The sequence below is a fragment of the Rhamphochromis longiceps genome, linkage group LG18, assembly GCF_057381845.1.
Source record: "Rhamphochromis longiceps isolate RC_006_pf linkage group LG18, R_longiceps_female_GT1.1, whole genome shotgun sequence".
NCBI classification, from domain to species: domain Eukaryota; kingdom Metazoa; phylum Chordata; class Actinopteri; order Cichliformes; family Cichlidae; genus Rhamphochromis; species Rhamphochromis longiceps.
The window spans coordinates 4,228,380-4,255,436 of record NC_140574.1 but is presented as its reverse complement, the minus strand read 5'-3'; the positions used below and the strand labels follow the sequence as shown (position 1 = coordinate 4,255,436).

At 45.2% G+C, this 27,057-nt stretch overlaps 1 protein-coding gene, 19 non-coding genes and 2 pseudogenes across 20 annotated transcripts; 21 read left to right on the top strand and 1 right to left on the bottom strand.

The window, feature by feature from the left end:
• Nucleotides 1-2,067: 2,067 nt before the first annotated feature.
• Nucleotides 2,068-3,309, bottom strand: LOC146647479 (uncharacterized). Its single transcript, XM_085390344.1, has 2 exons — nt 3,178-3,309; nt 2,068-3,065 (listed from the first exon to the last, which is right to left on the bottom strand). Exon 2 carries the CDS (start codon nt 3,042-3,044, stop codon nt 2,400-2,402), a length of 645 nt encoding a protein of 214 aa, XP_085246470.1. The 5' UTR covers nt 3,045-3,065; nt 3,178-3,309; the 3' UTR covers nt 2,068-2,399.
• A 2,271-nt stretch (nt 3,310-5,580) lies between these two features.
• Nucleotides 5,581-5,760, top strand: LOC146647478 (U1 spliceosomal RNA; annotated as a pseudogene).
• Nucleotides 5,761-7,262: 1,502 nt separating this feature from the next.
• LOC146647477 (U1 spliceosomal RNA) lies at nt 7,263-7,399 on the top strand (annotated as a pseudogene).
• Nucleotides 7,400-8,258: 859 nt separating this feature from the next.
• On the top strand, nt 8,259-8,422 carry LOC146647476 (U1 spliceosomal RNA). Its single transcript, XR_014908669.1, has one exon. It is a non-coding gene; the product is annotated as a U1 spliceosomal RNA (small nuclear RNA).
• An 826-nt stretch (nt 8,423-9,248) lies between these two features.
• LOC146647475 (U1 spliceosomal RNA) lies at nt 9,249-9,412 on the top strand. The gene has a single exon (XR_014908688.1). It is a non-coding gene; the product is annotated as a U1 spliceosomal RNA (small nuclear RNA).
• Nucleotides 9,413-10,270: 858 nt separating this feature from the next.
• On the top strand, nt 10,271-10,434 carry LOC146647474 (U1 spliceosomal RNA). The gene has a single exon (XR_014908687.1). It is a non-coding gene; the product is annotated as a U1 spliceosomal RNA (small nuclear RNA).
• An 858-nt stretch (nt 10,435-11,292) lies between these two features.
• Nucleotides 11,293-11,456, top strand: LOC146647473 (U1 spliceosomal RNA). The gene has a single exon (XR_014908686.1). It is a non-coding gene; the product is annotated as a U1 spliceosomal RNA (small nuclear RNA).
• An 849-nt stretch (nt 11,457-12,305) lies between these two features.
• Nucleotides 12,306-12,469, top strand: LOC146647472 (U1 spliceosomal RNA). Its single transcript, XR_014908668.1, has one exon. It is a non-coding gene; the product is annotated as a U1 spliceosomal RNA (small nuclear RNA).
• An 848-nt stretch (nt 12,470-13,317) lies between these two features.
• Nucleotides 13,318-13,481, top strand: LOC146647471 (U1 spliceosomal RNA). The gene has a single exon (XR_014908685.1). It is a non-coding gene; the product is annotated as a U1 spliceosomal RNA (small nuclear RNA).
• Nucleotides 13,482-14,329: 848 nt separating this feature from the next.
• On the top strand, nt 14,330-14,493 carry LOC146647470 (U1 spliceosomal RNA). The gene has a single exon (XR_014908684.1). It is a non-coding gene; the product is annotated as a U1 spliceosomal RNA (small nuclear RNA).
• An 859-nt stretch (nt 14,494-15,352) lies between these two features.
• On the top strand, nt 15,353-15,516 carry LOC146647469 (U1 spliceosomal RNA). The gene has a single exon (XR_014908667.1). It is a non-coding gene; the product is annotated as a U1 spliceosomal RNA (small nuclear RNA).
• Nucleotides 15,517-16,342: 826 nt separating this feature from the next.
• LOC146647468 (U1 spliceosomal RNA) lies at nt 16,343-16,506 on the top strand. Its single transcript, XR_014908682.1, has one exon. It is a non-coding gene; the product is annotated as a U1 spliceosomal RNA (small nuclear RNA).
• An 858-nt stretch (nt 16,507-17,364) lies between these two features.
• On the top strand, nt 17,365-17,528 carry LOC146647467 (U1 spliceosomal RNA). The gene has a single exon (XR_014908681.1). It is a non-coding gene; the product is annotated as a U1 spliceosomal RNA (small nuclear RNA).
• Nucleotides 17,529-18,377: 849 nt separating this feature from the next.
• On the top strand, nt 18,378-18,541 carry LOC146647466 (U1 spliceosomal RNA). Its single transcript, XR_014908666.1, has one exon. It is a non-coding gene; the product is annotated as a U1 spliceosomal RNA (small nuclear RNA).
• Nucleotides 18,542-19,389: 848 nt separating this feature from the next.
• On the top strand, nt 19,390-19,553 carry LOC146647465 (U1 spliceosomal RNA). The gene has a single exon (XR_014908680.1). It is a non-coding gene; the product is annotated as a U1 spliceosomal RNA (small nuclear RNA).
• Nucleotides 19,554-20,401: 848 nt separating this feature from the next.
• LOC146647464 (U1 spliceosomal RNA) lies at nt 20,402-20,565 on the top strand. Its single transcript, XR_014908679.1, has one exon. It is a non-coding gene; the product is annotated as a U1 spliceosomal RNA (small nuclear RNA).
• An 858-nt stretch (nt 20,566-21,423) lies between these two features.
• Nucleotides 21,424-21,587, top strand: LOC146647463 (U1 spliceosomal RNA). The gene has a single exon (XR_014908678.1). It is a non-coding gene; the product is annotated as a U1 spliceosomal RNA (small nuclear RNA).
• Nucleotides 21,588-22,445: 858 nt separating this feature from the next.
• On the top strand, nt 22,446-22,609 carry LOC146647462 (U1 spliceosomal RNA). The gene has a single exon (XR_014908665.1). It is a non-coding gene; the product is annotated as a U1 spliceosomal RNA (small nuclear RNA).
• Nucleotides 22,610-23,435: 826 nt separating this feature from the next.
• On the top strand, nt 23,436-23,599 carry LOC146647461 (U1 spliceosomal RNA). Its single transcript, XR_014908664.1, has one exon. It is a non-coding gene; the product is annotated as a U1 spliceosomal RNA (small nuclear RNA).
• Nucleotides 23,600-24,425: 826 nt separating this feature from the next.
• LOC146647460 (U1 spliceosomal RNA) lies at nt 24,426-24,589 on the top strand. Its single transcript, XR_014908673.1, has one exon. It is a non-coding gene; the product is annotated as a U1 spliceosomal RNA (small nuclear RNA).
• An 816-nt stretch (nt 24,590-25,405) lies between these two features.
• LOC146647459 (U1 spliceosomal RNA) lies at nt 25,406-25,569 on the top strand. The gene has a single exon (XR_014908677.1). It is a non-coding gene; the product is annotated as a U1 spliceosomal RNA (small nuclear RNA).
• An 858-nt stretch (nt 25,570-26,427) lies between these two features.
• Nucleotides 26,428-26,591, top strand: LOC146647458 (U1 spliceosomal RNA). The gene has a single exon (XR_014908663.1). It is a non-coding gene; the product is annotated as a U1 spliceosomal RNA (small nuclear RNA).
• The last annotated feature ends 466 nt before the right edge of the window (nt 26,592-27,057 follow it).

Sequence of the window (27,057 nt, the reverse complement as noted above, 5' to 3'; positions counted from 1 at the left end):
GTGGCTCACAACTAACCTGAAATTGAGTATGTGGTTTCCTTCCCTTTTTATAGTGAGACGGAGAGGAGCGGAGAGAGAGGGAAATCAGCTGGGACCGACAGCTGTCAGACTGGTGATAAAGACCTGTGTGTGTGTGTACCTGTGTATAGTGCATTTCACAGAGTATCATCCTACTTTTCCCTTCTGACTCTTCTATGGTCATCCATTTGCATTTGTACATGACATCAGAAGAGACACCAACACAGACTGAAAACACTGCATCATTAACTCATAATTTATATTTTACAAATATATAAAATACAGACAGTGTTGAAAAAAGAAAAAAACTAAATGACTGAGACGGATTCTGTTGTACTGGATTAACTTTCAAGATAAGCCCACGATTCCAGATGTTCTGCAAAACCTTTTTGCACAAAATTGCATTTACCTTATTTTACTGAGACAGTGTGCAAAGATGAGATCAACAGCAATGAGCTGTGGGCTGAAACACAACACAGATGTATAACATTGTTAATAAAGTTAATTTGTCTGAAATAAATTGATGACATTTATATGTCCTAGGGCCCATTCAGATGAACATCAAGATTCTCCTCAATTATTTAACTGTTTTTAATATTATTTAACAGAATTCTACTTGTACAAACACAGAAGGACATTCAATAACAAGAAACCCAAAACTGGATCATCCATTAACTCAAGTTAAGGTAAATATGGTGAGTTGTGAATTTAATGTACACTCGGCCTAGTGTGGAAAAGCTGGAGTGCTGGGCTGCAGCTTGTCAGTCTGGTAACTCAAACAGGCTCTTTTCCACACTGTTCTTATTTATAAAGTGCATTACAAATCCGAACACGACTACTAACAGGTGGATATTTGTGTTTTAATTCAAATAGCCAAACAACATAGAGCCACTTACTCCTAAAGAGAGAGACAGTGAAAGTGAACAGTATATCCTTGGTTTCTTAACATAACACTCATTGTTGCAGACAGGTGTGGCCCAAAAAGTGATCCCTTAGACTGATTTTTAGTTTTAGTGTTATTCATTTTCCTCTGAGTTATCCATTCTGCCACTAGTTAGCTAACATAAACTAATCTAAGTCTATTAGCTGCAACTAACAAACCAACAACATGACATTGGATGATGTTCCATACTGACAGAATATGGCACTAAATATGTTTTTAAAACTTTGAGCACTTATTTCTTAATTCCAGCTTCACAGACAGCATTATATCTATATCTGTTTTTGAGATCAGGGCTCAAAGGTTTAAATTAGCATTTTTATGTGTAGTGTTTCATGTCTTCTATAAGTAAAATAAATAAATAAATAAAACCTTGTGCAGATCATAATTCAGAACTCATCAGATTTTTACATTTTCTTTAACATCAAGTAATATAGTAGAATCTTCCTTTAAATGTATGGCTATATTTCAAATCAAACTTTTAACAGCTTAATCAAGATGATTTTATGACCAAAATAATAATCGACTGTCTGACAAAACTGGGACTTAAAATCTGACATAACATCAGATGTACTTACTATGGATCAGCTAATAATCTAATTTGTTGGGACTAAAGTCTTCCTCATTCCTGGTTCTCTTTGTTTGACGAAGTCTATGTGTTGTATTATCTTGATTAACATGTTCAACTCTAGATTTGATGCTTCTTAGTAGTGAATAACGTCCACAACCCAGTCTTTCTCCCTTTTCAGTAAAATCTGCAAATGTTTGAGGGTATCTGTTAACAATGATCTTAGCAACCTCTTCACAAGATGCAACGTTTAGGGTTTCTGCAGTTAACTTGCATGGCCTCCACAACAATTCTAACCATACTTCTCCTGTCCTCTGGATGACCTCTGTCTCCTCTTGTGATTGCATGCGACAGTTGGAGTGGAAATCTTTCCCAAGCTCAAATTTTTTTTCAAATTCAAATTTTATTTGTCACGTACACAGTCATACACAGTACGATATGTAGTGAAATGCTTGGACAACTGCTCGTGACCTAAAGAGAACAAAAAAGGAAAAGGCTATGAATAAGATAGGAAATAAATATGAAAAATTAAAAAGGGTAAATTTAACTAGGAAGGAATAAAATATAAATTAAGGTTAAAAATGAAATAACTGTACAACACAAATTAGAATGAAGGGTAAATTTGACTGGGAAGAATAAGATAAAGATAAATATATAAATTAAAGTTGAAAATAAAATAACTGTACAACAAAATACACAATACACAATATAGAACTATATAAGAATGTATGAAGAAATATAAATATAAATAAATATATACACAATAACAGCAGCTGTACAAGTATTAACCGGAAATGAAGAATATAGTGACCAGTGTTGTGCAAAACCAAAGTCCAGAAAGTCCAGTGTGTGTGTAAGAACCATATGTGTGGGTCAGTACTGTGTGGTGGTGTGATTGAGAGACCGTATCGCCTGCAGGAAGAAGCTCCTCCTCAGTCTCTCTGTGTTGGTCTTCAGGGAGCGGAATCGCTTTCCTGACCTCAACAGAGAGAACAGTCTGTTGTTGGGATGGCTGAGGTCCTTCACAATCTTCCTGGCCTTGGTCCAGCACCGCCTGCTGTAGATTGAGTGCAGGTCAGGGAGCTCGGAGCGGATGGTGCGCTCAGCTGACCGCACAACCCTCTGTAGAGCTCGTCTGTCCTGCATGGTGCTGTTCCCGAACCAGGTTAAGATGTTTCCCGCCAGGATGCTCTCTATGGTGCACGAGTAAAAGTTCCTGAGCACCTTGGAGGGCAGTTGGAAGTCTCTCAAGCGTCTGAGGTGGTAGAGACGCTGTCGGGCCTTTTTCACCACGGTGTTGATGTGACAGGACCATGACAGGTCCTGCGTGATGTGAACTCCGAGGTATTTGAAGCTGTCCACTCTCTCCACTGGGCACTCGTTGATGACGGGGGTCTGGTAGTTCCTCTCCTGCTTAGTGCTGAAGTCCACTATCAGCTCCTTTGTCTTACTGACGTTTAGAAGGAGGTTGTTCCTCTGGCACCAGTTCTCCAGATTCCTCCAGAGTAATGGTGTCATTCAAATTCTTTGGTCTGCCATCTAAAAAAAAAAAAGAGAGAGAGAGATCATTGGAAAAGCAACTTTATATGGCTATTTCAACAAATATGTCCTCACTAAAAGATGAACCCTGCAATTAGGATTGAGTACTAACAGAAAGGCAGTTTTGGGGACCTTGTCTGAAGATGAAAATCAATCCCAGGACTGCAAAAGAAATACAAACTCAAGGTCTTGCATTGAAAAGTTGAAAAATACATCGTAAAATACAGTATATTTTACAGTTTGTCACAATTTCCAACCTTAGTCCTACCATTACCAACGAAAGGTTAATGGTGTTAGATTCAGTGTCTACTTTTGCTTCGTGCATTGCACAGCTTCAAAGATCCTGAAATTCCTCTATGATGCTCTGTATAGTGCTGGTTGGCAAGAGCATTTTAGCCTGCATTTTTAAATGACACAAAGTCAACTGTCTTCTAATAGATTGTTTCCTGTCCTTGTATTATGGCAAATCCCCCAATTTCTTGTTTCCTTGACTGCTGAACTGTCTATTTATGTTTTTGAGAAATATGGCTGGAAAATGATGTTCGGACACTGAAGTATTTAGAGCAACCTTCAAATGGACATAATACTCCCCCCCCATGTTTGATATGAAATCTGAGAGGGGCACAAAGAGCTGTGAAGTTTTGTGCAGCATACCCACATCCAGGAACTTGACAGCTGAGGTCACCAGTGAACTTATAAAACTCCTCCTCAGTGGTCTCCCTTCTTGTCCTGTGATTCCTAGGCATATGTGAATGAAGGCAGAAAATGTTCTGAAAGTGGCAGGGCAGTTCTCAGTTCCACAAGAAAGCCTATAGTTAGCTACATGTTTGTGGCTTTTAACATGCAAACTGAACAATATAAATTTCCGTGCACTGAAGCCACAAAATTTAGAAATACACACAGTTGCAAAAAGTTCAGTGACCAATTACCTTTCCTAAATGACATATGCAATGCAAAAAATAAGAGTATTGTCAATAGGGACCAATTCCCAGTTTTTACATGATCAAAATTATTCACAAAAGGCTTCAATAAACAGAAAATGTATGTCGACAAGAGAGCAGTGCACAAAAATGAAAAGATATCTGAGCTTGACGCTTTAATGGGTTTAACATGACTTAGTCAGCACTCCGCACCGTACAGGTAGTACAAGCACACCTGAAAACACTGACCAGCTAACAGCTTTAAGCATTTGGGCGCAACCTCGGTAGTTCACCGATTCACCTGTTGCAAAAGTTTTCTATCAAGTCTCATAAATCCATCGGCAACTATTACCTAACTAGTCTTTTGAGTCTCCACATTCATAGATATTGACATTTTGTCTTAGCATTTGAATTAAAATATCCTGGTAAGGTAGCTTAAATTCAAAACAAACAGTAATAAGAACGCATTTCAGACTTCTCTCGAATAAGTGAAAAAAACACTTACCTTCAGACTGATTAGCTGGTGTCAATCCAACTTTAATGTGTTCCATGTCAGTCCGTTTTAGGGAAAAAGTGTTAAGTGGTTTCATTTAATTTTGAAATACTCCCGCATGGATGAGCGATTTGGAGTCTAGCAGAGTTATCACGAATAGCATATGATCTTCAGATATAATCCAATCAACCTTGCATTTAACCCAATTGAACATCCAGTTACCTCAGACTACTTCTAAGTTGTACATGTTAACGGTCTCATCATCACTCTGTGCTGCAGCGAACTGGATCTGTGGCACAGAATAGTTGATGGCCATGTTGTTCTCCTGCTTTGCAGCTTTGTTTGAGTCTGAATTGCGGCTTAAACGTGCAAAACTAAGAAAAGCAGATCAAAATTTTCTTCTTGTTGTTATTTAATGGTGGTTGGCAACCAGCAAAAGGAGCATTAACCACCTCGAGCAATATTTTGTATCCCCATTGTTGTTTAGAAAGTGAATACCCGACGTGTGCGTCATACGTCACGTTGTATGTAAGAAGAAGGTGTGGTGTCGGCTATCGCACCAGTCACATTAAAAAGCTTTAAAAACGTAACAATTGCTTTAAAAACACAACCCAACGCGCTAAACTGTTATAATATGTTACATTATCACATATATCCAGGACATCTCTTCTGAACCTAGACGAAGTGGTGCTACAAAGGAATTATTTCTTTAGGAGAGTGCATTTAATAGCAGTCTGGCCTGCCACAAAATGCACCTCTAAAAATACAGTTTCTGCTTGTCCCAGAATTTATTAATTTTGAGAGTGAATTGTAGGACTGATGCTGGTTAGTGGTGTAGGTTTCATGGATGTGACACCTTAACTTGTGTAAAATGACGACCAGAGCATATTATTAGGTTAGTTCACTGTAGTTAGGCAGAGGTGTCTTAAAAAGTACCACCTTATACAAAACAAATGAAGGTCCAGTATAAGAAAGAATAAGAAGAGAAAAAAGGAACACCCTGCTAAATGAAGTCATTTTTAAACATTTCTCTAAATGTAGCCATTAGTTTTTGTTGCTGGCCATACAAAAAATAAGTATACTTCAATTATATTTCCCAAGTATACCTCACCTAGTACGTATACTAATAATGCTTCTTGGGACTATATTGGCCCCCGTTTTAGTACAGGGCGAGGCTCAGCCATTGCACTGCGGTTGTGCTGACCCCTGTGAATTCCCCAAATGCGGGAATCTCAACTGCATAATTTGTGGTACTGGGGGACTGCGTTCGCGCTCTCCCCTCACTCTTGTGTCCAGCAGCAAAGATTTATGTGTCTGCTCTTCTCTCGGTGTGGCCTTTGAACTGGGACAAAATGCGATGGCGTGCTCACGTCACTGGATTCAGGCATTATGCGTGTTAGGCACCATCAGCCAGAGTGCTGCATGTGGAAAGGGGACCCCTGTCTCCCACGCTGGCAACTCATACTTACCTGGCAGGGGAGATACCATGATCACGAAGGTGGTTCACCCAGGGCAAGGGAATACAATACAAGGGAAACTGTTGAACTGGAAAGATAGGGAACTCTCCTTTATAGGTAAGGTTCTGGTAATAAAAGCTGAAGTAATAGCTTCTATAGCATTTTTGGCAACGACGTTGCCAATCCCTTATGAAATATTAACTTCATTGAGGAAGGTGATGTTTCAGTTCCTATGGGGAGGTCAACATGAGAGAGCAAAGAGGGAAGTTATGTACAAACCAGTAGGGAAAGGGGGGAGAGCAGTACCAGAATTAGAGTCCAAGTGCAATGCGATGTTTATCACCCCAATTCTTAAGGCATGTTTTAGTGATCCTAAAGATAAACTTTGGCCATACTTTACTAAGTTTTGGGTGGGTCGGAAAGTTTTGCAGACGTGGGGTGTGCGCCCCCCCATTAACGTGCCCTTCTCTGAACAATATCCTGTAATCTACAAGGTAGTGTTTAGTTTGCTGAAACGCCTCCAGACTAGGATAACCCTTCAGGAGATAACGCGCGCAACTATAGAGGAGACATTGTTTCCAACAGGTAGCATGTCACCGATAGGAAAATTGCGTGAAACTCACACTAAAATGGCTTGGGGTAATGTAAATAACAAATGCCTGCTAAATCCTCATAAAGACTTAGCGTGGCAAGCCGTTCAAGAATGTTTGCCGACAAGAGCTTTTTTGAAAAAAAGGGAGTGCACGAGGAGTGCCCAATGTCCAAGAAAGAGGTGTGGAGGTGACGAAACGGTTAAACATTTATTTTGGGAATGTTTTTTTGCGCAAAAAGTGTGGGGCCTATTAAGACAGTGGTTGAAAGATTTAAGTAAAGAAGAGTTGACATATGAACTTATAATGTATGGGATTTTGGAAAAAACCGGGGAAAAAAGGGAAATGTGTTGGTGGATAATGGTGAATTGTGTTAAAGATGCTCTGTGGAGAGCGAGAAACATTTGTGTATTTAAAAAATATGAAATATCTGAAAGAGTCGTAATCAATAGTATGGTTTGTTTGTTAAAGGATTACATTATGAGAATCTCAGTTGGAGATAATGAAGAAGACAAAAGAAAGATGTGGAAAGTACCAAGGAAGTATTTGAATATTTTGCATGTAGGATAATGTGAGAGTATTGTGCGTTTGTTTTACTTGACCTTTGTGTTTGTTTTTTTCCCTTTCTGGGTTTCCCCATCTTGGGTTTTGATTTCAGAGTCTTGGTTGTTTATTTGTTTTTATTTCTTCACGAATGAACAGATGTAATTTTTGATTTTGAACAATAAAACTCTTTGAAAATTGAAATTGGTTCACCCAGGGCGAGGCTCAGCCATTGCACTGCGGTTGTGCTGACCCCTGTGAATTCCCCAAATGCGGGAATCTCAACTGCATAATTTGTGGTAGTGGGGGACTGCGTTCGCGCTCTCCCCTCACTCTTGTGTCCAAAAGCAAAGATCCATGGCTGTATCCCAATTCAGGGTCTGCAGCCTTAAAGGCCGCATTTTAAGGCCGATTACGTCACCGTGAGGCGACAAAGGCTGTCCCAATTCGAAGGCTGCTCGAAATGCGGCCCTCAAATGCGTCCTTCATTTCCCTGAATTTTAAGGACGTGGCGGTGTAGACTTCGTGGCCCAACATATCCCAGAATGCATAGCGCCTCAGTGGGTGTGGATAATTTTGCCGAAAAAAAAACAGCGGACGAGGGGCAGCCGAAGAGTAAACTTTAAGTAAGTACTGAATATTATGTCACTTATTTATGTGCAAATGTTTAATAACGAAGAACATGAAAACATTACTGTTGGCCACATGTCGGCAAAGTTATGTGACATTAGTGACGTTTGTACTAACTTGGTTTTAAAGCCTTTACTTTAAAAAAAAATACGCCGTTCAATAGCTGACCTTAATCTTACAGAGAATGATCAAAGCTCATGTAGAAACAAACAAACAAATGAACAAAAGATTTTCTCCTTCAATTCCTTCAAACAATGCTGTATGTAGCGTTTCCAGCTGTTAGTATCATGGTTGCTAGGCAACCTGGGCATCGCAACGGAGGCTAGACCGTCACATTTCACAAGCCTCGCACTTCCGGCCTTAGCGGTCTTTAAGTACGCGGCCCTTGAGGATCGTTGAGGCTGCGTACTTTAAGGCTGCAGACCCTGAATTGGGATACAGCCGATGTGTCTGCTCTTCTCTCGGTGTGCCCTTTAAACTGGCACAAAATGTGTGTTAGGCACCATCAGCCAGAGTGCTGGATGTGGAAAGGGGACCCCTGTCTCCCACGCTGGCAACTCATACTTACCTGGCAGGGGAGATACCATGATCACGAAGGTGGTTCACCCAGGGCGAGGCTCAACCATTGCACTGCGGTTGTGCTGACCCCTGTGAATTCCCCAAATGCGGGAATCTCAACTGCATAATTTGTGGTAGTGGGGGACTGCGTTCGCGCTCTCCCCTCACTCTTGTGTCCAAAAGCAAAGATCCATGGCTGTATCCCTTAAGGCCGATTACGTCACCGTGAGGCGACAAAGGCTGTCCCAATTCGAAGGCTGCTCGAAATGCGGCCCTCAAATGCGTCCTTCATTTCCCTGAATTTTAAGGACGTGGCGGTGTAGACTTCGTGGCCCAACATATCCCAGAATGCATAGCGCCTCAGTGGGTGTGGATAATTTTGCCGAAAAAAAAACGGCGGACGAGGGGCAGCCGAAGAGTAAACTTTAAGTAAGTACTGAATATTATGTCACTTATTTATGTGCAAATGTTTAATAACGAAGAACATGAAAACATTACTGTTGGCCACATGTCGGCAAAGTTATGTGACATTAGTGACGTTTGTACTAACTTGGTTTTAAAGCCTTTACTTTAAAAAAAATACGCCGTTCAATAGCTGACCTTAATCTTACAGAGAATGATCAAAGCTCATGTAGAAACAAACAAACAAATGTACAAAAGATTTTCTCCTTCAATTCCTTCAAACAATGCTGTATGTAGCGTTTCCAGCTGTTAGTATCATGGTTGCTAGGCAACCTGGGCATCGCAACGGAGGCTAGACCGTCACATTTCACAAGCCTCGCACTTCCGGCCTTAGCGGTCTTTAAGTACGCGGCCCTTGAGGATCGTTGAGGCTGCGTACTTTAAGGCTGCAGACCCTGAATTGGGATACAGCCGATGTGTCTGCTCTTCTCTCGGTGTGCCCTTTGAACTGGCACAAAATGTGTGTTAGGCACCATCAGCCAGAGTGCTGGATGTGGAAAGGGGACCCCTGTCTCCCACGCTGGCAACTCATACTTACCTGGCAGGGGAGATACCATGATCACGAAGGTTGTTCACCCAGGGCGAGGCTCAGCCATTGCACTGCGGTTGTGCTGACCCCTGTGAATTCCCCAAATGCGGGAATCTCAACTGCATAATTTGTGGTAGTGGGGGACTGCGTTCGCGCTCTCCCCTCACTCTTGTGTCCAAAAGCAAAGATCCATGGCTGTATCCCAATTCAGGGTCTGCAGCCTTAAAGGCCGCATTTTAAGGCCGATTACGTCACCGTGAGGCGACAAAGGCTGTCCCAATTCGAAGGCTGCTCGAAATGCGGCCCTCAAATGCGTCCTTCATTTCCCTGAATTTTAAGGACGTGGCGGTGTAGACTTCGTGGCCCAACATATCCCAGAATGCATAGCGCCTCAGTGGGTGTGGATAATTTTGCCGAAAAAAAAACGGCGGACGAGGGGCAGCCGAAGAGTAAACTTTAAGTAAGTACTGAATATTATGTCACTTATTTATGTGCAAATGTTTAATAACGAAGAACATGAAAACATTACTGTTGGCCACATGTCGGCAAAGTTATGTGACATTAGTGACGTTTGTACTAACTTGGTTTTAAAGCCTTTACTTTAAAAAAAATACGCCGTTCAATAGCTGACCTTAATCTTACAGAGAATGATCAAAGCTCATGTAGAAACAAACAAACAAATGTACAAAAGATTTTCTCCTTCAATTCCTTCAAACAATGCTGTATGTAGCATTTCCAGCTGTTAGTATCATGGTTGCTAGGCAACCTGGGCATCGCAACGGAGGCTAGACCGTCACATTTCACAAGCCTCGCACTTCCGGCCTTAGCGGTCTTTAAGTACGCGGCCCTTGAGGATCGTTGAGGCTGCGTACTTTAAGGCTGCAGACCCTGAATTGGGATACAGCCGATGTGTCTGCTCTTCTCTCGGTGTGCCCTTTGAACTGGCACAAAATGTGTGTTAGGCACCATCAGCCAGAGTGCTGGATGTGGAAAGGGGACCCCTGTCTCCCACGCTGGCAACTCATACTTACCTGGCAGGGGAGATACCATGATCACGAAGGTTGTTCACCCAGGGCGAGGCTCAGCCATTGCACTGCGGTTGTGCTGACCCCTGTGAATTCCCCAAATGCGGGAATCTCAACTGCATAATTTGTGGTAGTGGGGGACTGCGTTCGCGCTCTCCCCTCACTCTTGTGTCCAAAAGCAAAGATCCATGGCTGTATCCCAATTCAGGGTCTGCAGCCTTAAAGGCCGCATTTTAAGGCCGATTACGTCACCGTGAGGCGACAAAGGCTGTCCCAATTCGAAGGCTGCTCGAAATGCGGCCCTCAAATGCGTCCTTCATTTCCCTGAATTTTAAGGACGTGGCGGTGTAGACTTCGTGGCCCAACATATCCCAGAATGCATAGCGCCTCAGTGGGTGTGGATAATTTTGCCGAAAAAAAAACGGCGGACGAGGGGCAGCCGAAGAGTAAACTTTAAGTAAGTACTGAATATTATGTCACTTATTTATGTGCAAATGTTTAATAACGAAGAACATGAAAACATTACTGTTGGCCACATGTCGGCAAAGTTATGTGACATTAGTGACGTTTGTACTAACTTGGTTTTAAAGCCTTTACTTTAAAAAAAATACGCCGTTCAATAGCTGACCTTAATCTTACAGAGAATGATCAAAGCTCATGTAGAAACAAACAAACAAATGTACAAAAGATTTTCTCCTTCAATTCCTTCAAACAATGCTGTATGTAGCATTTCCAGCTGTTAGTATCATGGTTGCTAGGCAACCTGGGCATCGCAACGGAGGCTAGACCGTCACATTTCACAAGCCTCGCACTTCCGGCCTTAGCGGTCTTTAAGTACGCGGCCCTTGAGGATCGTTGAGGCTGCGTACTTTAAGGCTGCAGACCCTGAATTGGGATACAGCCGATGTGTCTGCTCTTCTCTCGGTGTGCCCTTTGAACTGGCACAAAATGTGTGTTAGGCACCATCAGCCAGAGTGCTGGATGTGGAAAGGGGACCCCTGTCTCCCACGCTGGCAACTCATACTTACCTGGCAGGGGAGATACCATGATCACGAAGGTTGTTCACCCAGGGCGAGGCTCAGCCATTGCACTGCGGTTGTGCTGACCCCTGTGAATTCCCCAAATGCGGGAATCTCAACTGCATAATTTGTGGTAGTGGGGGACTGCGTTCGCGCTCTCCCCTCACTCTTGTGTCCAAAAGCAAAGATCCATGGCTGTATCCCAATTCAGGGTCTGCAGCCTTAAAGGCCGCATTTTAAGGCCGATTACGTCACCGTGAGGCGACAAAGGCTGTCCCAATTCGAAGGCTGCTCGAAATGCGGCCCTCAAATGCGTCCTTCATTTCCCTGAATTTTAAGGACGTGGCGGTGTAGACTTCGCGGCCCAACATATCCCAGAATGCATAGCGCCGCAGTGGGTGTGGATAATTTTGCCGAAAAAAAAACGGCGGACGAGGTGCAGCCGAAGAGTAAACTTTAAGTAAGTACTGAATATTATGTCACTTATTTATGTGCAAATGTTTAATAACGAAGAACATGAAAACATTACTGTTGGCCACATGTCGGCAAAGTTATGTGACATTAGTGACGTTTGTACTAACTTGGTTTTAAAGCCTTTACTTTAAAAAAAAATACGCCGTTCAATAGCTGACCTTAATCTTACAGAGAATGATCAAAGCTCATGTAGAAACAAACAAACAAATGAACAAAAGATTTTCTCCTTCAATTCCTTCAAACAATGCTGTATGTAGCGTTTCCAGCTGTTAGTATCATGGTTGCTAGGCAACCTGGGCATCGCAACGGAGGCTAGACCGTCACATTTCACAAGCCTCGCACTTCCGGCCTTAGCGGTCTTTAAGTACGCGGCCCTTGAGGATCGTTGAGGCTGCGTACTTTAAGGCTGCAGACCCTGAATTGGGATACAGCCGATGTGTCTGCTCTTCTCTCGGTGTGCCCTTTAAACTGTGTGTTAGGCACCATCAGCCAGAGTGCTGGATGTGGAAAGGGGACCCCTGTCTCCCACGCTGGCAACTCATACTTACCTGGCAGGGGAGATACCATGATCACGAAGGTGGTTCACCCAGGGCGAGGCTCAACCATTGCACTGCGGTTGTGCTGACCCCTGTGAATTCCCCAAATGCGGGAATCTCAACTGCATAATTTGTGGTAGTGGGGGACTGCGTTCGCGCTCTCCCCTCACTCTTGTGTCCAAAAGCAAAGATCCATGGCTGTATCCCAATTCAGGGTCTGCAGCCTTAAAGGCCGCATTTTAAGGCCGATTACGTCACCGTGAGGCGACAAAGGCTGTCCCAATTCGAAGGCTGCTCGAAATGCGGCCCTCAAATGCGTCCTTCATTTCCCTGAATTTTAAGGACGTGGCGGTGTAGACTTCGTGGCCCAACATATCCCAGAATGCATAGCGCCTCAGTGGGTGTGGATAATTTTGCCGAAAAAAAAACGGCGGACGAGGGGCAGCCGAAGAGTAAACTTTAAGTAAGTACTGAATATTATGTCACTTATTTATGTGCAAATGTTTAATAACGAAGAACATGAAAACATTACTGTTGGCCACATGTCGGCAAAGTTATGTGACATTAGTGACGTTTGTACTAACTTGGTTTTAAAGCCTTTACTTTAAAAAAAATACGCCGTTCAATAGCTGACCTTAATCTTACAGAGAATGATCAAAGCTCATGTAGAAACAAACAAACAAATGTACAAAAGATTTTCTCCTTCAATTCCTTCAAACAATGCTGTATGTAGCGTTTCCAGCTGTTAGTATCATGGTTGCTAGGCAACCTGGGCATCGCAACGGAGGCTAGACCCTCACATTTCACAAGCCTCGCACTTCCGGCCTTAGCGGTCTTTAAGTACGCGGCCCTTGAGGATCGTTGAGGCTGCGTACTTTAAGGCTGCAGACCCTGAATTGGGATACAGCCGATGTGTCTGCTCTTCTCTCGGTGTGCCCTTTAAACTGTGTGTTAGGCACCATCAGCCAGAGTGCTGGATGTGGAAAGGGGACCCCTGTCTCCCACGCTGGCAACTCATACTTACCTGGCAGGGGAGATACCATGATCACGAAGGTTGTTCACCCAGGGCGAGGCTCAGCCATTGCACTGCGGTTGTGCTGACCCCTGTGAATTCCCCAAATGCGGGAATCTCAACTGCATAATTTGTGGTAGTGGGGGACTGCGTTCGCGCTCTCCCCTCACTCTTGTGTCCAAAAGCAAAGATCCATGGCTGTATCCCAATTCAGGGTCTGCAGCCTTAAAGGCCGCATTTTAAGGCCGATTACGTCACCGTGAGGCGACAAAGGCTGTCCCAATTCGAAGGCTGCTCGAAATGCGGCCCTCAAATGCGTCCTTCATTTCCCTGAATTTTAAGGACGTGGCGGTGTAGACTTCGTGGCCCAACATATCCCAGAATGCATAGCGCCTCAGTGGGTGTGGATAATTTTGCCGAAAAAAAAACGGCGGACGAGGGGCAGCCGAAGAGTAAACTTTAAGTAAGTACTGAATATTATGTCACTTATTTATGTGCAAATGTTTAATAACGAAGAACATGAAAACATTACTGTTGGCCACATGTCGGCAAAGTTATGTGACATTAGTGACGTTTGTACTAACTTGGTTTTAAAGCCTTTACTTTAAAAAAAATACGCCGTTCAATAGCTGACCTTAATCTTACAGAGAATGATCAAAGCTCATGTAGAAACAAACAAACAAATGTACAAAAGATTTTCTCCTTCAATTCCTTCAAACAATGCTGTATGTAGCGTTTCCAGCTGTTAGTATCATGGTTGCTAGGCAACCTGGGCATCGCAACGGAGGCTAGACCGTCACATTTCACAAGCCTCGCACTTCCGGCCTTAGCGGTCTTTAAGTACGCGGCCCTTGAGGATCGTTGAGGCTGCGTACTTTAAGGCTGCAGACCCTGAATTGGGATACAGCCGATGTGTCTGCTCTTCTCTCGGTGTGCCCTTTAAACTGTGTGTTAGGCACCATCAGCCAGAGTGCTGGATGTGGAAAGGGGACCCCTGTCTCCCACGCTGGCAACTCATACTTACCTGGCAGGGGAGATACCATGATCACGAAGGTTGTTCACCCAGGGCGAGGCTCAGCCATTGCACTGCGGTTGTGCTGACCCCTGTGAATTCCCCAAATGCGGGAATCTCAACTGCATAATTTGTGGTAGTGGGGGACTGCGTTCGCGCTCTCCCCTCACTCTTGTGTCCAAAAGCAAAGATCCATGGCTGTATCCCAATTCAGGGTCTGCAGCCTTAAAGGCCGCATTTTAAGGCCGATTACGTCACCGTGAGGCGACAAAGGCTGTCCCAATTCGAAGGCTGCTCGAAATGCGGCCCTCAAATGCGTCCTTCATTTCCCTGAATTTTAAGGACGTGGCGGTGTAGACTTCGTGGCCCAACATATCCCAGAATGCATAGCGCCTCAGTGGGTGTGGATAATTTTGCCGAAAAAAAAACAGCGGACGAGGGGCAGCCGAAGAGTAAACTTTAAGTAAGTACTGAATATTATGTCACTTATTTATGTGCAAATGTTTAATAACGAAGAACATGAAAACATTACTGTTGGCCACATGTCGGCAAAGTTATGTGACATTAGTGACGTTTGTACTAACTTGGTTTTAAAGCCTTTACTTTAAAAAAAAATACGCCGTTCAATAGCTGACCTTAATCTTACAGAGAATGATCAAAGCTCATGTAGAAACAAACAAACAAATGAACAAAAGATTTTCTCCTTCAATTCCTTCAAACAATGCTGTATGTAGCGTTTCCAGCTGTTAGTATCATGGTTGCTAGGCAACCTGGGCATCGCAACGGAGGCTAGACCGTCACATTTCACAAGCCTCGCACTTCCGGCCTTAGCGGTCTTTAAGTACGCGGCCCTTGAGGATCGTTGAGGCTGCGTACTTTAAGGCTGCAGACCCTGAATTGGGATACAGCCGATGTGTCTGCTCTTCTCTCGGTGTGCCCTTTAAACTGGCACAAAATGTGTGTTAGGCACCATCAGCCAGAGTGCTGGATGTGGAAAGGGGACCCCTGTCTCCCACGCTGGCAACTCATACTTACCTGGCAGGGGAGATACCATGATCACGAAGGTGGTTCACCCAGGGCGAGGCTCAACCATTGCACTGCGGTTGTGCTGACCCCTGTGAATTCCCCAAATGCGGGAATCTCAACTGCATAATTTGTGGTAGTGGGGGACTGCGTTCGCGCTCTCCCCTCACTCTTGTGTCCAAAAGCAAAGATCCATGGCTGTATCCCTTAAGGCCGATTACGTCACCGTGAGGCGACAAAGGCTGTCCCAATTCGAAGGCTGCTCGAAATGCGGCCCTCAAATGCGTCCTTCATTTCCCTGAATTTTAAGGACGTGGCGGTGTAGACTTCGTGGCCCAACATATCCCAGAATGCATAGCGCCTCAGTGGGTGTGGATAATTTTGCCGAAAAAAAAACGGCGGACGAGGGGCAGCCGAAGAGTAAACTTTAAGTAAGTACTGAATATTATGTCACTTATTTATGTGCAAATGTTTAATAACGAAGAACATGAAAACATTACTGTTGGCCACATGTCGGCAAAGTTATGTGACATTAGTGACGTTTGTACTAACTTGGTTTTAAAGCCTTTACTTTAAAAAAAATACGCCGTTCAATAGCTGACCTTAATCTTACAGAGAATGATCAAAGCTCATGTAGAAACAAACAAACAAATGTACAAAAGATTTTCTCCTTCAATTCCTTCAAACAATGCTGTATGTAGCATTTCCAGCTGTTAGTATCATGGTTGCTAGGCAACCTGGGCATCGCAACGGAGGCTAGACCGTCACATTTCACAAGCCTCGCACTTCCGGCCTTAGCGGTCTTTAAGTACGCGGCCCTTGAGGATCGTTGAGGCTGCGTACTTTAAGGCTGCAGACCCTGAATTGGGATACAGCCGATGTGTCTGCTCTTCTCTCGGTGTGCCCTTTGAACTGGCACAAAATGTGTGTTAGGCACCATCAGCCAGAGTGCTGGATGTGGAAAGGGGACCCCTGTCTCCCACGCTGGCAACTCATACTTACCTGGCAGGGGAGATACCATGATCACGAAGGTTGTTCACCCAGGGCGAGGCTCAGCCATTGCACTGCGGTTGTGCTGACCCCTGTGAATTCCCCAAATGCGGGAATCTCAACTGCATAATTTGTGGTAGTGGGGGACTGCGTTCGCGCTCTCCCCTCACTCTTGTGTCCAAAAGCAAAGATCCATGGCTGTATCCCAATTCAGGGTCTGCAGCCTTAAAGGCCGCATTTTAAGGCCGATTACGTCACCGTGAGGCGACAAAGGCTGTCCCAATTCGAAGGCTGCTCGAAATGCGGCCCTCAAATGCGTCCTTCATTTCCCTGAATTTTAAGGACGTGGCGGTGTAGACTTCTCGGCCCAACATATCCCAGAATGCATAGCGCCTCAGTGGGTGTGGATAATTTTGCCGAAAAAAAAACGGCGGACGAGGGGCAGCCGAAGAGTAAACTTTAAGTAAGTACTGAATATTATGTCACTTATTTATGTGCAAATGTTTAATAACGAAGAACATGAAAACATTACTGTTGGCCACATGTCGGCAAAGTTATGTGACATTAGTGACGTTTGTACTAACTTGGTTTTAAAGCCTTTACTTTAAAAAAAATACGCCGTTCAATAGCTGACCTTAATCTTACAGAGAATGATCAAAGCTCATGTAGAAACAAACAAACAAATGTACAAAAGATTTTCTCCTTCAATTCCTTCAAACAATGCTGTATGTAGCGTTTCCAGCTGTTAGTATCATGGTTGCTAGGCAACCTGGGCATCGCAACGGAGGCTAGACCGTCACATTTCACAAGCCTCGCACTTCCGGCCTTAGCGGTCTTTAAGTACGCGGCCCTTGAGGATCGTTGAGGCTGCGTACTTTAAGGCTGCAGACCCTGAATTGGGATACAGCCGATGTGTCTGCTCTTCTCTCGGTGTGCCCTTTGAACTGGCACAAAATGTGTGTTAGGCACCATCAGCCAGAGTGCTGGATGTGGAAAGGGGACCCCTGTCTCCCACGCTGGCAACTCATACTTACCTGGCAGGGGAGATACCATGATCACGAAGGTTGTTCACCCAGGGCGAGGCTCAGCCATTGCACTGCGGTTGTGCTGACCCCTGTGAATTCCCCAAATGCGGGAATCTCAACTGCATAATTTGTGGTAGTGGGGGACTGCGTTCGCGCTCTCCCCTCACTCTTGTGTCCAAAAGCAAAGATCCATGGCTGTATCCCAATTCAGGGTCTGCAGCCTTAAAGGCCGCATTTTAAGGCCGATTACGTCACCGTGAGGCGACAAAGGCTGTCCCAATTCGAAGGCTGCTCGAAATGCGGCCCTCAAATGCGTCCTTCATTTCCCTGAATTTTAAGGACGTGGCGGTGTAGACTTCGCGGCCCAACATATCCCAGAATGCATAGCGCCGCAGTGGGTGTGGATAATTTTGCCGAAAAAAAAACGGCGGACGAGGTGCAGCCGAAGAGTAAACTTTAAGTAAGTACTGAATATTATGTCACTTATTTATGTGCAAATGTTTAATAACGAAGAACATGAAAACATTACTGTTGGCCACATGTCGGCAAAGTTATGTGACATTAGTGACGTTTGTACTAACTTGGTTTTAAAGCCTTTACTTTAAAAAAAAATACGCCGTTCAATAGCTGACCTTAATCTTACAGAGAATGATCAAAGCTCATGTAGAAACAAACAAACAAATGAACAAAAGATTTTCTCCTTCAATTCCTTCAAACAATGCTGTATGTAGCGTTTCCAGCTGTTAGTATCATGGTTGCTAGGCAACCTGGGCATCGCAACGGAGGCTAGACCGTCACATTTCACAAGCCTCGCACTTCCGGCCTTAGCGGTCTTTAAGTACGCGGCCCTTGAGGATCGTTGAGGCTGCGTACTTTAAGGCTGCAGACCCTGAATTGGGATACAGCCGATGTGTCTGCTCTTCTCTCGGTGTGCCCTTTAAACTGTGTGTTAGGCACCATCAGCCAGAGTGCTGGATGTGGAAAGGGGACCCCTGTCTCCCACGCTGGCAACTCATACTTACCTGGCAGGGGAGATACCATGATCACGAAGGTGGTTCACCCAGGGCGAGGCTCAACCATTGCACTGCGGTTGTGCTGACCCCTGTGAATTCCCCAAATGCGGGAATCTCAACTGCATAATTTGTGGTAGTGGGGGACTGCGTTCGCGCTCTCCCCTCACTCTTGTGTCCAAAAGCAAAGATCCATGGCTGTATCCCAATTCAGGGTCTGCAGCCTTAAAGGCCGCATTTTAAGGCCGATTACGTCACCGTGAGGCGACAAAGGCTGTCCCAATTCGAAGGCTGCTCGAAATGCGGCCCTCAAATGCGTCCTTCATTTCCCTGAATTTTAAGGACGTGGCGGTGTAGACTTCGTGGCCCAACATATCCCAGAATGCATAGCGCCTCAGTGGGTGTGGATAATTTTGCCGAAAAAAAAACGGCGGACGAGGGGCAGCCGAAGAGTAAACTTTAAGTAAGTACTGAATATTATGTCACTTATTTATGTGCAAATGTTTAATAACGAAGAACATGAAAACATTACTGTTGGCCACATGTCGGCAAAGTTATGTGACATTAGTGACGTTTGTACTAACTTGGTTTTAAAGCCTTTACTTTAAAAAAAATACGCCGTTCAATAGCTGACCTTAATCTTACAGAGAATGATCAAAGCTCATGTAGAAACAAACAAACAAATGTACAAAAGATTTTCTCCTTCAATTCCTTCAAACAATGCTGTATGTAGCGTTTCCAGCTGTTAGTATCATGGTTGCTAGGCAACCTGGGCATCGCAACGGAGGCTAGACCGTCACATTTCACAAGCCTCGCACTTCCGGCCTTAGCGGTCTTTAAGTACGCGGCCCTTGAGGATCGTTGAGGCTGCGTACTTTAAGGCTGCAGACCCTGAATTGGGATACAGCCGATGTGTCTGCTCTTCTCTCGGTGTGCCCTTTAAACTGTGTGTTAGGCACCATCAGCCAGAGTGCTGGATGTGGAAAGGGGACCCCTGTCTCCCACGCTGGCAACTCATACTTACCTGGCAGGGGAGATACCATGATCACGAAGGTTGTTCACCCAGGGCGAGGCTCAGCCATTGCACTGCGGTTGTGCTGACCCCTGTGAATTCCCCAAATGCGGGAATCTCAACTGCATAATTTGTGGTAGTGGGGGACTGCGTTCGCGCTCTCCCCTCACTCTTGTGTCCAAAAGCAAAGATCCATGGCTGTATCCCAATTCAGGGTCTGCAGCCTTAAAGGCCGCATTTTAAGGCCGATTACGTCACCGTGAGGCGACAAAGGCTGTCCCAATTCGAAGGCTGCTCGAAATGCGGCCCTCAAATGCGTCCTTCATTTCCCTGAATTTTAAGGACGTGGCGGTGTAGACTTCGTGGCCCAACATATCCCAGAATGCATAGCGCCTCAGTGGGTGTGGATAATTTTGCCGAAAAAAAAACGGCGGACGAGGGGCAGCCGAAGAGTAAACTTTAAGTAAGTACTGAATATTATGTCACTTATTTATGTGCAAATGTTTAATAACGAAGAACATGAAAACATTACTGTTGGCCACATGTCGGCAAAGTTATGTGACATTAGTGACGTTTGTACTAACTTGGTTTTAAAGCCTTTACTTTAAAAAAAATACGCCGTTCAATAGCTGACCTTAATCTTACAGAGAATGATCAAAGCTCATGTAGAAACAAACAAACAAATGTACAAAAGATTTTCTCCTTCAATTCCTTCAAACAATGCTGTATGTAGCGTTTCCAGCTGTTAGTATCATGGTTGCTAGGCAACCTGGGCATCGCAACGGAGGCTAGACCGTCACATTTCACAAGCCTCGCACTTCCGGCCTTAGCGGTCTTTAAGTACGCGGCCCTTGAGGATCGTTGAGGCTGCGTACTTTAAGGCTGCAGACCCTGAATTGGGATACAGCCGATGTGTCTGCTCTTCTCTCGGTGTGCCCTTTAAACTGTGTGTTAGGCACCATCAGCCAGAGTGCTGGATGTGGAAAGGGGACCCCTGTCTCCCACGCTGGCAACTCATACTTACCTGGCAGGGGAGATACCATGATCACGAAGGTTGTTCACCCAGGGCGAGGCTCAGCCATTGCACTGCGGTTGTGCTGACCCCTGTGAATTCCCCAAATGCGGGAATCTCAACTGCATAATTTGTGGTAGTGGGGGACTGCGTTCGCGCTCTCCCCTCACTCTTGTGTCCAAAAGCAAAGATCCATGGCTGTATCCCAATTCAGGGTCTGCAGCCTTAAAGGCCGCATTTTAAGGCCGATTACGTCACCGTGAGGCGACAAAGGCTGTCCCAATTCGAAGGCTGCTCGAAATGCGGCCCTCAAATGCGTCCTTCATTTCCCTGAATTTTAAGGACGTGGCGGTGTAGACTTCTCGGCCCAACATATCCCAGAATGCATAGCGCCTCAGTGGGTGTGGATAATTTTGCCGAAAAAAAAACGGCGGACGAGGGGCAGCCGAAGAGTAAACTTTAAGTAAGTACTGAATATTATGTCACTTATTTATGTGCAAATGTTTAATAACGAAGAACATGAAAACATTACTGTTGGCCACATGTCGGCAAAGTTATGTGACATTAGTGACGTTTGTACTAACTTGATTTTAAAGCCTTTACTTTAAAAAAAATACGCCGTTCAATAGCTGACCTTAATCTTACAGAGAATGATCAAAGCTCATGTAGAAACAAACAAACAAATGTACAAAAGATTTTCTCCTTCAATTCCTTCAAACAATGCTGTATGTAGCGTTTCCAGCTGTTAGTATCATGGTTGCTAGGCAACCTGGGCATCGCAACGGAGGCTAGACCGTCACATTTCACAAGCCTCGCACTTCCGGCCTTAGCGGTCTTTAAGTACGCGGCCCTTGAGGATCGTTGAGGCTGCGTACTTTAAGGCTGCAGACCCTGAATTGGGATACAGCCGATGTGTCTGCTCTTCTCTCGGTGTGCCCTTTAAACTGGCACAAAATGTGTGTTAGGCACCATCAGCCAGAGTGCTGGATGTGGAAAGGGGACCCCTGTCTCCCACGCTGGCAACTCATACTTACCTGGCAGGGGAGATACCATGATCACGAAGGTTGTTCACCCAGGGCGAGGCTCAGCCATTGCACTGCGGTTGTGCTGACCCCTGTGAATTCCCCAAATGCGGGAATCTCAACTGCATAATTTGTGGTAGTGGGGGACTGCGTTCGCGCTCTCCCCTCACTCTTGTGTCCAAAAGCAAAGATCCATGGCTGTATCCCAATTCAGGGTCTGCAGCCTTAAAGGCCGCATTTTAAGGCCGATTACGTCACCGTGAGGCGACAAAGGCTGTCCCAATTCGAAGGCTGCTCGAAATGCGGCCCTCAAATGCGTCCTTCATTTCCCTGAATTTTAAGGACGTGGCGGTGTAGACTTCTCGGCCCAACATATCCCAGAATGCATAGCGCCTCAGTGGGTGTGGATAATTTTGCCGAAAAAAAAACGGCGGACGAGGGGCAGCCGAAGAGTAAACTTTAAGTAAGTACTGAATATTATGTCACTTATTTATGTGCAAATGTTTAATAACGAAGAACATGAAAACATTACTGTTGGCCACATGTCGGCAAAGTTATGTGACATTAGTGACGTTTGTACTAACTTGGTTTTAAAGCCTTTACTTTAAAAAAAATACGCCGTTCAATAGCTGACCTTAATCTTACAGAGAATGATCAAAGCTCATGTAGAAACAAACAAACAAATGTACAAAAGATTTTCTCCTTCAATTCCTTCAAACAATGCTGTATGTAGCGTTTCCAGCTGTTAGTATCATGGTTGCTAGGCAACCTGGGCATCGCAACGGAGGCTAGACCGTCACATTTCACAAGCCTCGCACTTCCGGCCTTAGCGGTCTTTAAGTACGCGGCCCTTGAGGATCGTTGAGGCTGGGTACTTTAAGGCTGCAGACCCTGAATTGGGATACAGCCGATGTGTCTGCTCTTCTCTCGGTGTGCCCTTTAAACTGGCACAAAATGTGTGTTAGGCACCATCAGCCAGAGTGCTGGATGTGGAAAGGGGACCCCTGTCTCCCACGCTGGCAACTCATACTTACCTGGCAGGGGAGATACCATGATCACGAAGGTGGTTCACCCAGGGCGAGGCTCAACCATTGCACTGCGGTTGTGCTGACCCCTGTGAATTCCCCAAATGCGGGAATCTCAACTGCATAATTTGTGGTAGTGGGGGACTGCGTTCGCGCTCTCCCCTCACTCTTGTGTCCAAAAGCAAAGATCCATGGCTGTATCCCTTAAGGCCGATTGCGTCACCGTGAGGCGACAAAGGCTGTCCCAATTCGAAGGCTGCTCGAAATGCGGCCCTCAAATGCGTCCTTCATTTCCCTGAATTTTAAGGACGTGGCGGTGTAGACTTCGTGGCCCAACATATCCCAGAATGCATAGCGCCTCAGTGGGTGTGGATAATTTTGCCGAAAAAAAAACGGCGGACGAGGGGCAGCCGAAGAGTAAACTTTAAGTAAGTACTGAATATTATGTCACTTATTTATGTGCAAATGTTTAATAACGAAGAACATGAAAACATTACTGTTGGCCACATGTCGGCAAAGTTATGTGACATTAGTGACGTTTGTACTAACTTGGTTTTAAAGCCTTTACTTTAAAAAAAATACGCCGTTCAATAGCTGACCTTAATCTTACAGAGAATGATCAAAGCTCATGTAGAAACAAACAAACAAATGTACAAAAGATTTTCTCCTTCAATTCCTTCAAACAATGCTGTATGTAGCATTTCCAGCTGTTAGTATCATGGTTGCTAGGCAACCTGGGCATCGCAACGGAGGCTAGACCGTCACATTTCACAAGCCTCGCACTTCCGGCCTTAGCGGTCTTTAAGTACGCGGCCCTTGAGGATCGTTGAGGCTGCGTACTTTAAGGCTGCAGACCCTGAATTGGGATACAGCCGATGTGTCTGCTCTTCTCTCGGTGTGCCCTTTGAACTGGCACAAAATGTGTGTTAGGCACCATCAGCCAGAGTGCTGGATGTGGAAAGGGGACCCCTGTCTCCCACGCTGGCAACTCATACTTACCTGGCAGGGGAGATACCATGATCACGAAGGTGGTTCACCCAGGGCGAGGCTCAACCATTGCACTGCGGTTGTGCTGACCCCTGTGAATTCCCCAAATGCGGGAATCTCAACTGCATAATTTGTGGTAGTGGGGGACTGCGTTCGCGCTCTCCCCTCACTCTTGTGTCCAAAAGCAAAGATCCATGGCTGTATCCCTTAAGGCCGATTGCGTCACCGTGAGGCGACAAAGGCTGTCCCAATTCGAAGGCTGCTCGAAATGCGGCCCTCAAATGCGTCCTTCATTTCCCTGAATTTTAAGGACGTGGCGGTGTAGACTTCTCGGCCCAACATATCCCAGAATGCATAGCGCCTCAGTGGGTGTGGATAATTTTGCCGAAAAAAAAACGGCGGACGAGGGGCAGCCGAAGAGTAAACTTTAAGTAAGTACTGAATATTATGTCACTTATTTATGTGCAAATGTTTAATAACGAAGAACATGAAAACATTACTGTTGGCCACATGTCGGCAAAGTTATGTGACATTAGTGACGTTTGTACTAACTTGGTTTTAAAGCCTTTACTTTAAAAAAAATACGCCGTTCAATAGCTGACCTTAATCTTACAGAGAATGATCAAAGCTCATGTAGAAACAAACAAACAAATGTACAAAAGATTTTCTCCTTCAATTCCTTCAAACAATGCTGTATGTAGCGTTTCCAGCTGTTAGTATCATGGTTGCTAGGCAACCTGGGCATCGCAACGGAGGCTAGACCGTCACATTTCACAAGCCTCGCACTTCCGGCCTTAGCGGTCTTTAAGTACGCGGCCCTTGAGGATCGTTGAGGCTGGGTACTTTAAGGCTGCAGACCCTGAATTGGGATACAGCCGATGTGTCTGCTCTTCTCTCGGTGTGCCCTTTAAACTGGCACAAAATGTGTGTTAGGCACCATCAGCCAGAGTGCTGGATGTGGAAAGGGGACCCCTGTCTCCCACGCTGGCAACTCATACTTACCTGGCAGGGGAGATACCATGATCACGAAGGTGGTTCACCCAGGGCGAGGCTCAACCATTGCACTGCGGTTGTGCTGACCCCTGTGAATTCCCCAAATGCAGGAATCTCAACTGCATAATTTGTGGTAGTGGGGGACTGCGTTCGCGCTCTCCCCTCACTCTTGTGTCCAAAAGCAAAGATCCATGGCTGTATCCCTTAAGGCCGATTGCGTCACCGTGAGGCGACAAAGGCTGTCCCAATTCGAAGGCTGCTCGAAATGCGGCCCTCAAATGCGTCCTTCATTTCCCTGAATTTTAAGGACGTGGCGGTGTAGACTTCGTGGCCCAACATATCCCAGAATGCATAGCGCCTCAGTGGGTGTGGATAATTTTGCCGAAAAAAAAACGGCGGACGAGGGGCAGCCGAAGAGTAAACTTTAAGTAAGTACTGAATATTATGTCACTTATTTATGTGCAAATGTTTAATAACGAAGAACATGAAAACATTACTGTTGGCCACATGTCGGCAAAGTTATGTGACATTAGTGACGTTTGTACTAACTTGGTTTTAAAGCCTTTACTTTAAAAAAAATACGCCGTTCAATAGCTGACCTTAATCTTACAGAGAATGATCAAAGCTCATGTAGAAACAAACAAACAAATGTACAAAAGATTTTCTCCTTCAATTCCTTCAAACAATGCTGTATGTAGCATTTCCAGCTGTTAGTATCATGGTTGCTAGGCAACCTGGGCATCGCAACGGAGGCTAGACCGTCACATTTCACAAGCCTCGCACTTCCGGCCTTAGCGGTCTTTAAGTACGCGGCCCTTGAGGATCGTTGAGGCTGCGTACTTTAAGGCTGCAGACCCTGAATTGGGATACAGCCGATGTGTCTGCTCTTCTCTCGGTGTGCCCTTTAAACTGTGTGTTAGGCACCATCAGCCAGAGTGCTGGATGTGGAAAGGGGACCCCTGTCTCCCACGCTGGCAACTCATACTTACCTGGCAGGGGAGATACCATGATCACGAAGGTTGTTCACCCAGGGCGAGGCTCAGCCATTGCACTGCGGTTGTGCTGACCCCTGTGAATTCCCCAAATGCGGGAATCTCAACTGCATAATTTGTGGTAGTGGGGGACTGCGTTCGCGCTCTCCCCTCACTCTTGTGTCCAAAAGCAAAGATCCATGGCTGTATCCCAATTCAGGGTCTGCAGCCTTAAAGGCCGCATTTTAAGGCCGATTACGTCACCGTGAGGCGACAAAGGCTGTCCCAATTCGAAGGCTGCTCGAAATGCGGCCCTCAAATGCGTCCTTCATTTCCCTGAATTTTAAGGACGTGGCGGTGTAGACTTCTCGGCCCAACATATCCCAGAATGCATAGCGCCTCAGTGGGTGTGGATAATTTTGCCGAAAAAAAAACGGCGGACGAGGGGCAGCCGAAGAGTAAACTTTAAGTAAGTACTGAATATTATGTCACTTATTTATGTGCAAATGTTTAATAACGAAGAACATGAAAACATTACTGTTGGCCACATGTCGGCAAAGTTATGTGACATTAGTGACGTTTGTACTAACTTGGTTTTAAAGCCTTTACTTTAAAAAAAATACGCCGTTCAATAGCTGACCTTAATCTTACAGAGAATGATCAAAGCTCATGTAGAAACAAACAAACAAATGTACAAAAGATTTTCTCCTTCAATTCCTTCAAACAATGCTGTATGTAGCATTTCCAGCTGTTAGTATCATGGTTGCTAGGCAACCTGGGCATCGCAACGGAGGCTAGACCGTCACATTTCACAAGCCTCGCACTTCCGGCCTTAGCGGTCTTTAAGTACGCGGCCCTTGAGGATCGTTGAGGCTGCGTACTTTAAGGCTGCAGACCCTGAATTGGGATACAGCCGATGTGTCTGCTCTTCTCTCGGTGTGCCCTTTGAACTGGCACAAAATGTGTGTTAGGCACCATCAGCCAGAGTGCTGGATGTGGAAAGGGGACCCCTGTCTCCCACGCTGGCAACTCATACTTACCTGGCAGGGGAGATACCATGATCACGAAGGTGGTTCACCCAGGGCGAGGCTCAACCATTGCACTGCGGTTGTGCTGACCCCTGTGAATTCCCCAAATGCGGGAATCTCAACTGCATAATTTGTGGTAGTGGGGGACTGCGTTCGCGCTCTCCCCTCACTCTTGTGTCCAAAAGCAAAGATCCATGGCTGTATCCCTTAAGGCCGATTGCGTCACCGTGAGGCGACAAAGGCTGTCCCAATTCGAAGGCTGCTCGAAATGCGGCCCTCAAATGCGTCCTTCATTTCCCTGAATTTTAAGGACGTGGCGGTGTAGACTTCGTGGCCCAACATATCCCAGAATGCATAGCGCCTCAGTGGGTGTGGATAATTTTGCCGAAAAAAAAACGGCGGACGAGGGGCAGCCGAAGAGTAAACTTTAAGTAAGTACTGAATATTATGTCACTTATTTATGTGCAAATGTTTAATAACGAAGAACATGAAAACATTACTGTTGGCCACATGTCGGCAAAGTTATGTGACATTAGTGACGTTTGTACTAACTTGGTTTTAAAGCCTTTACTTTAAAAAAAATACGCCGTTCAATAGCTGACCTTAATCTTACAGAGAATGATCAAAGCTCATG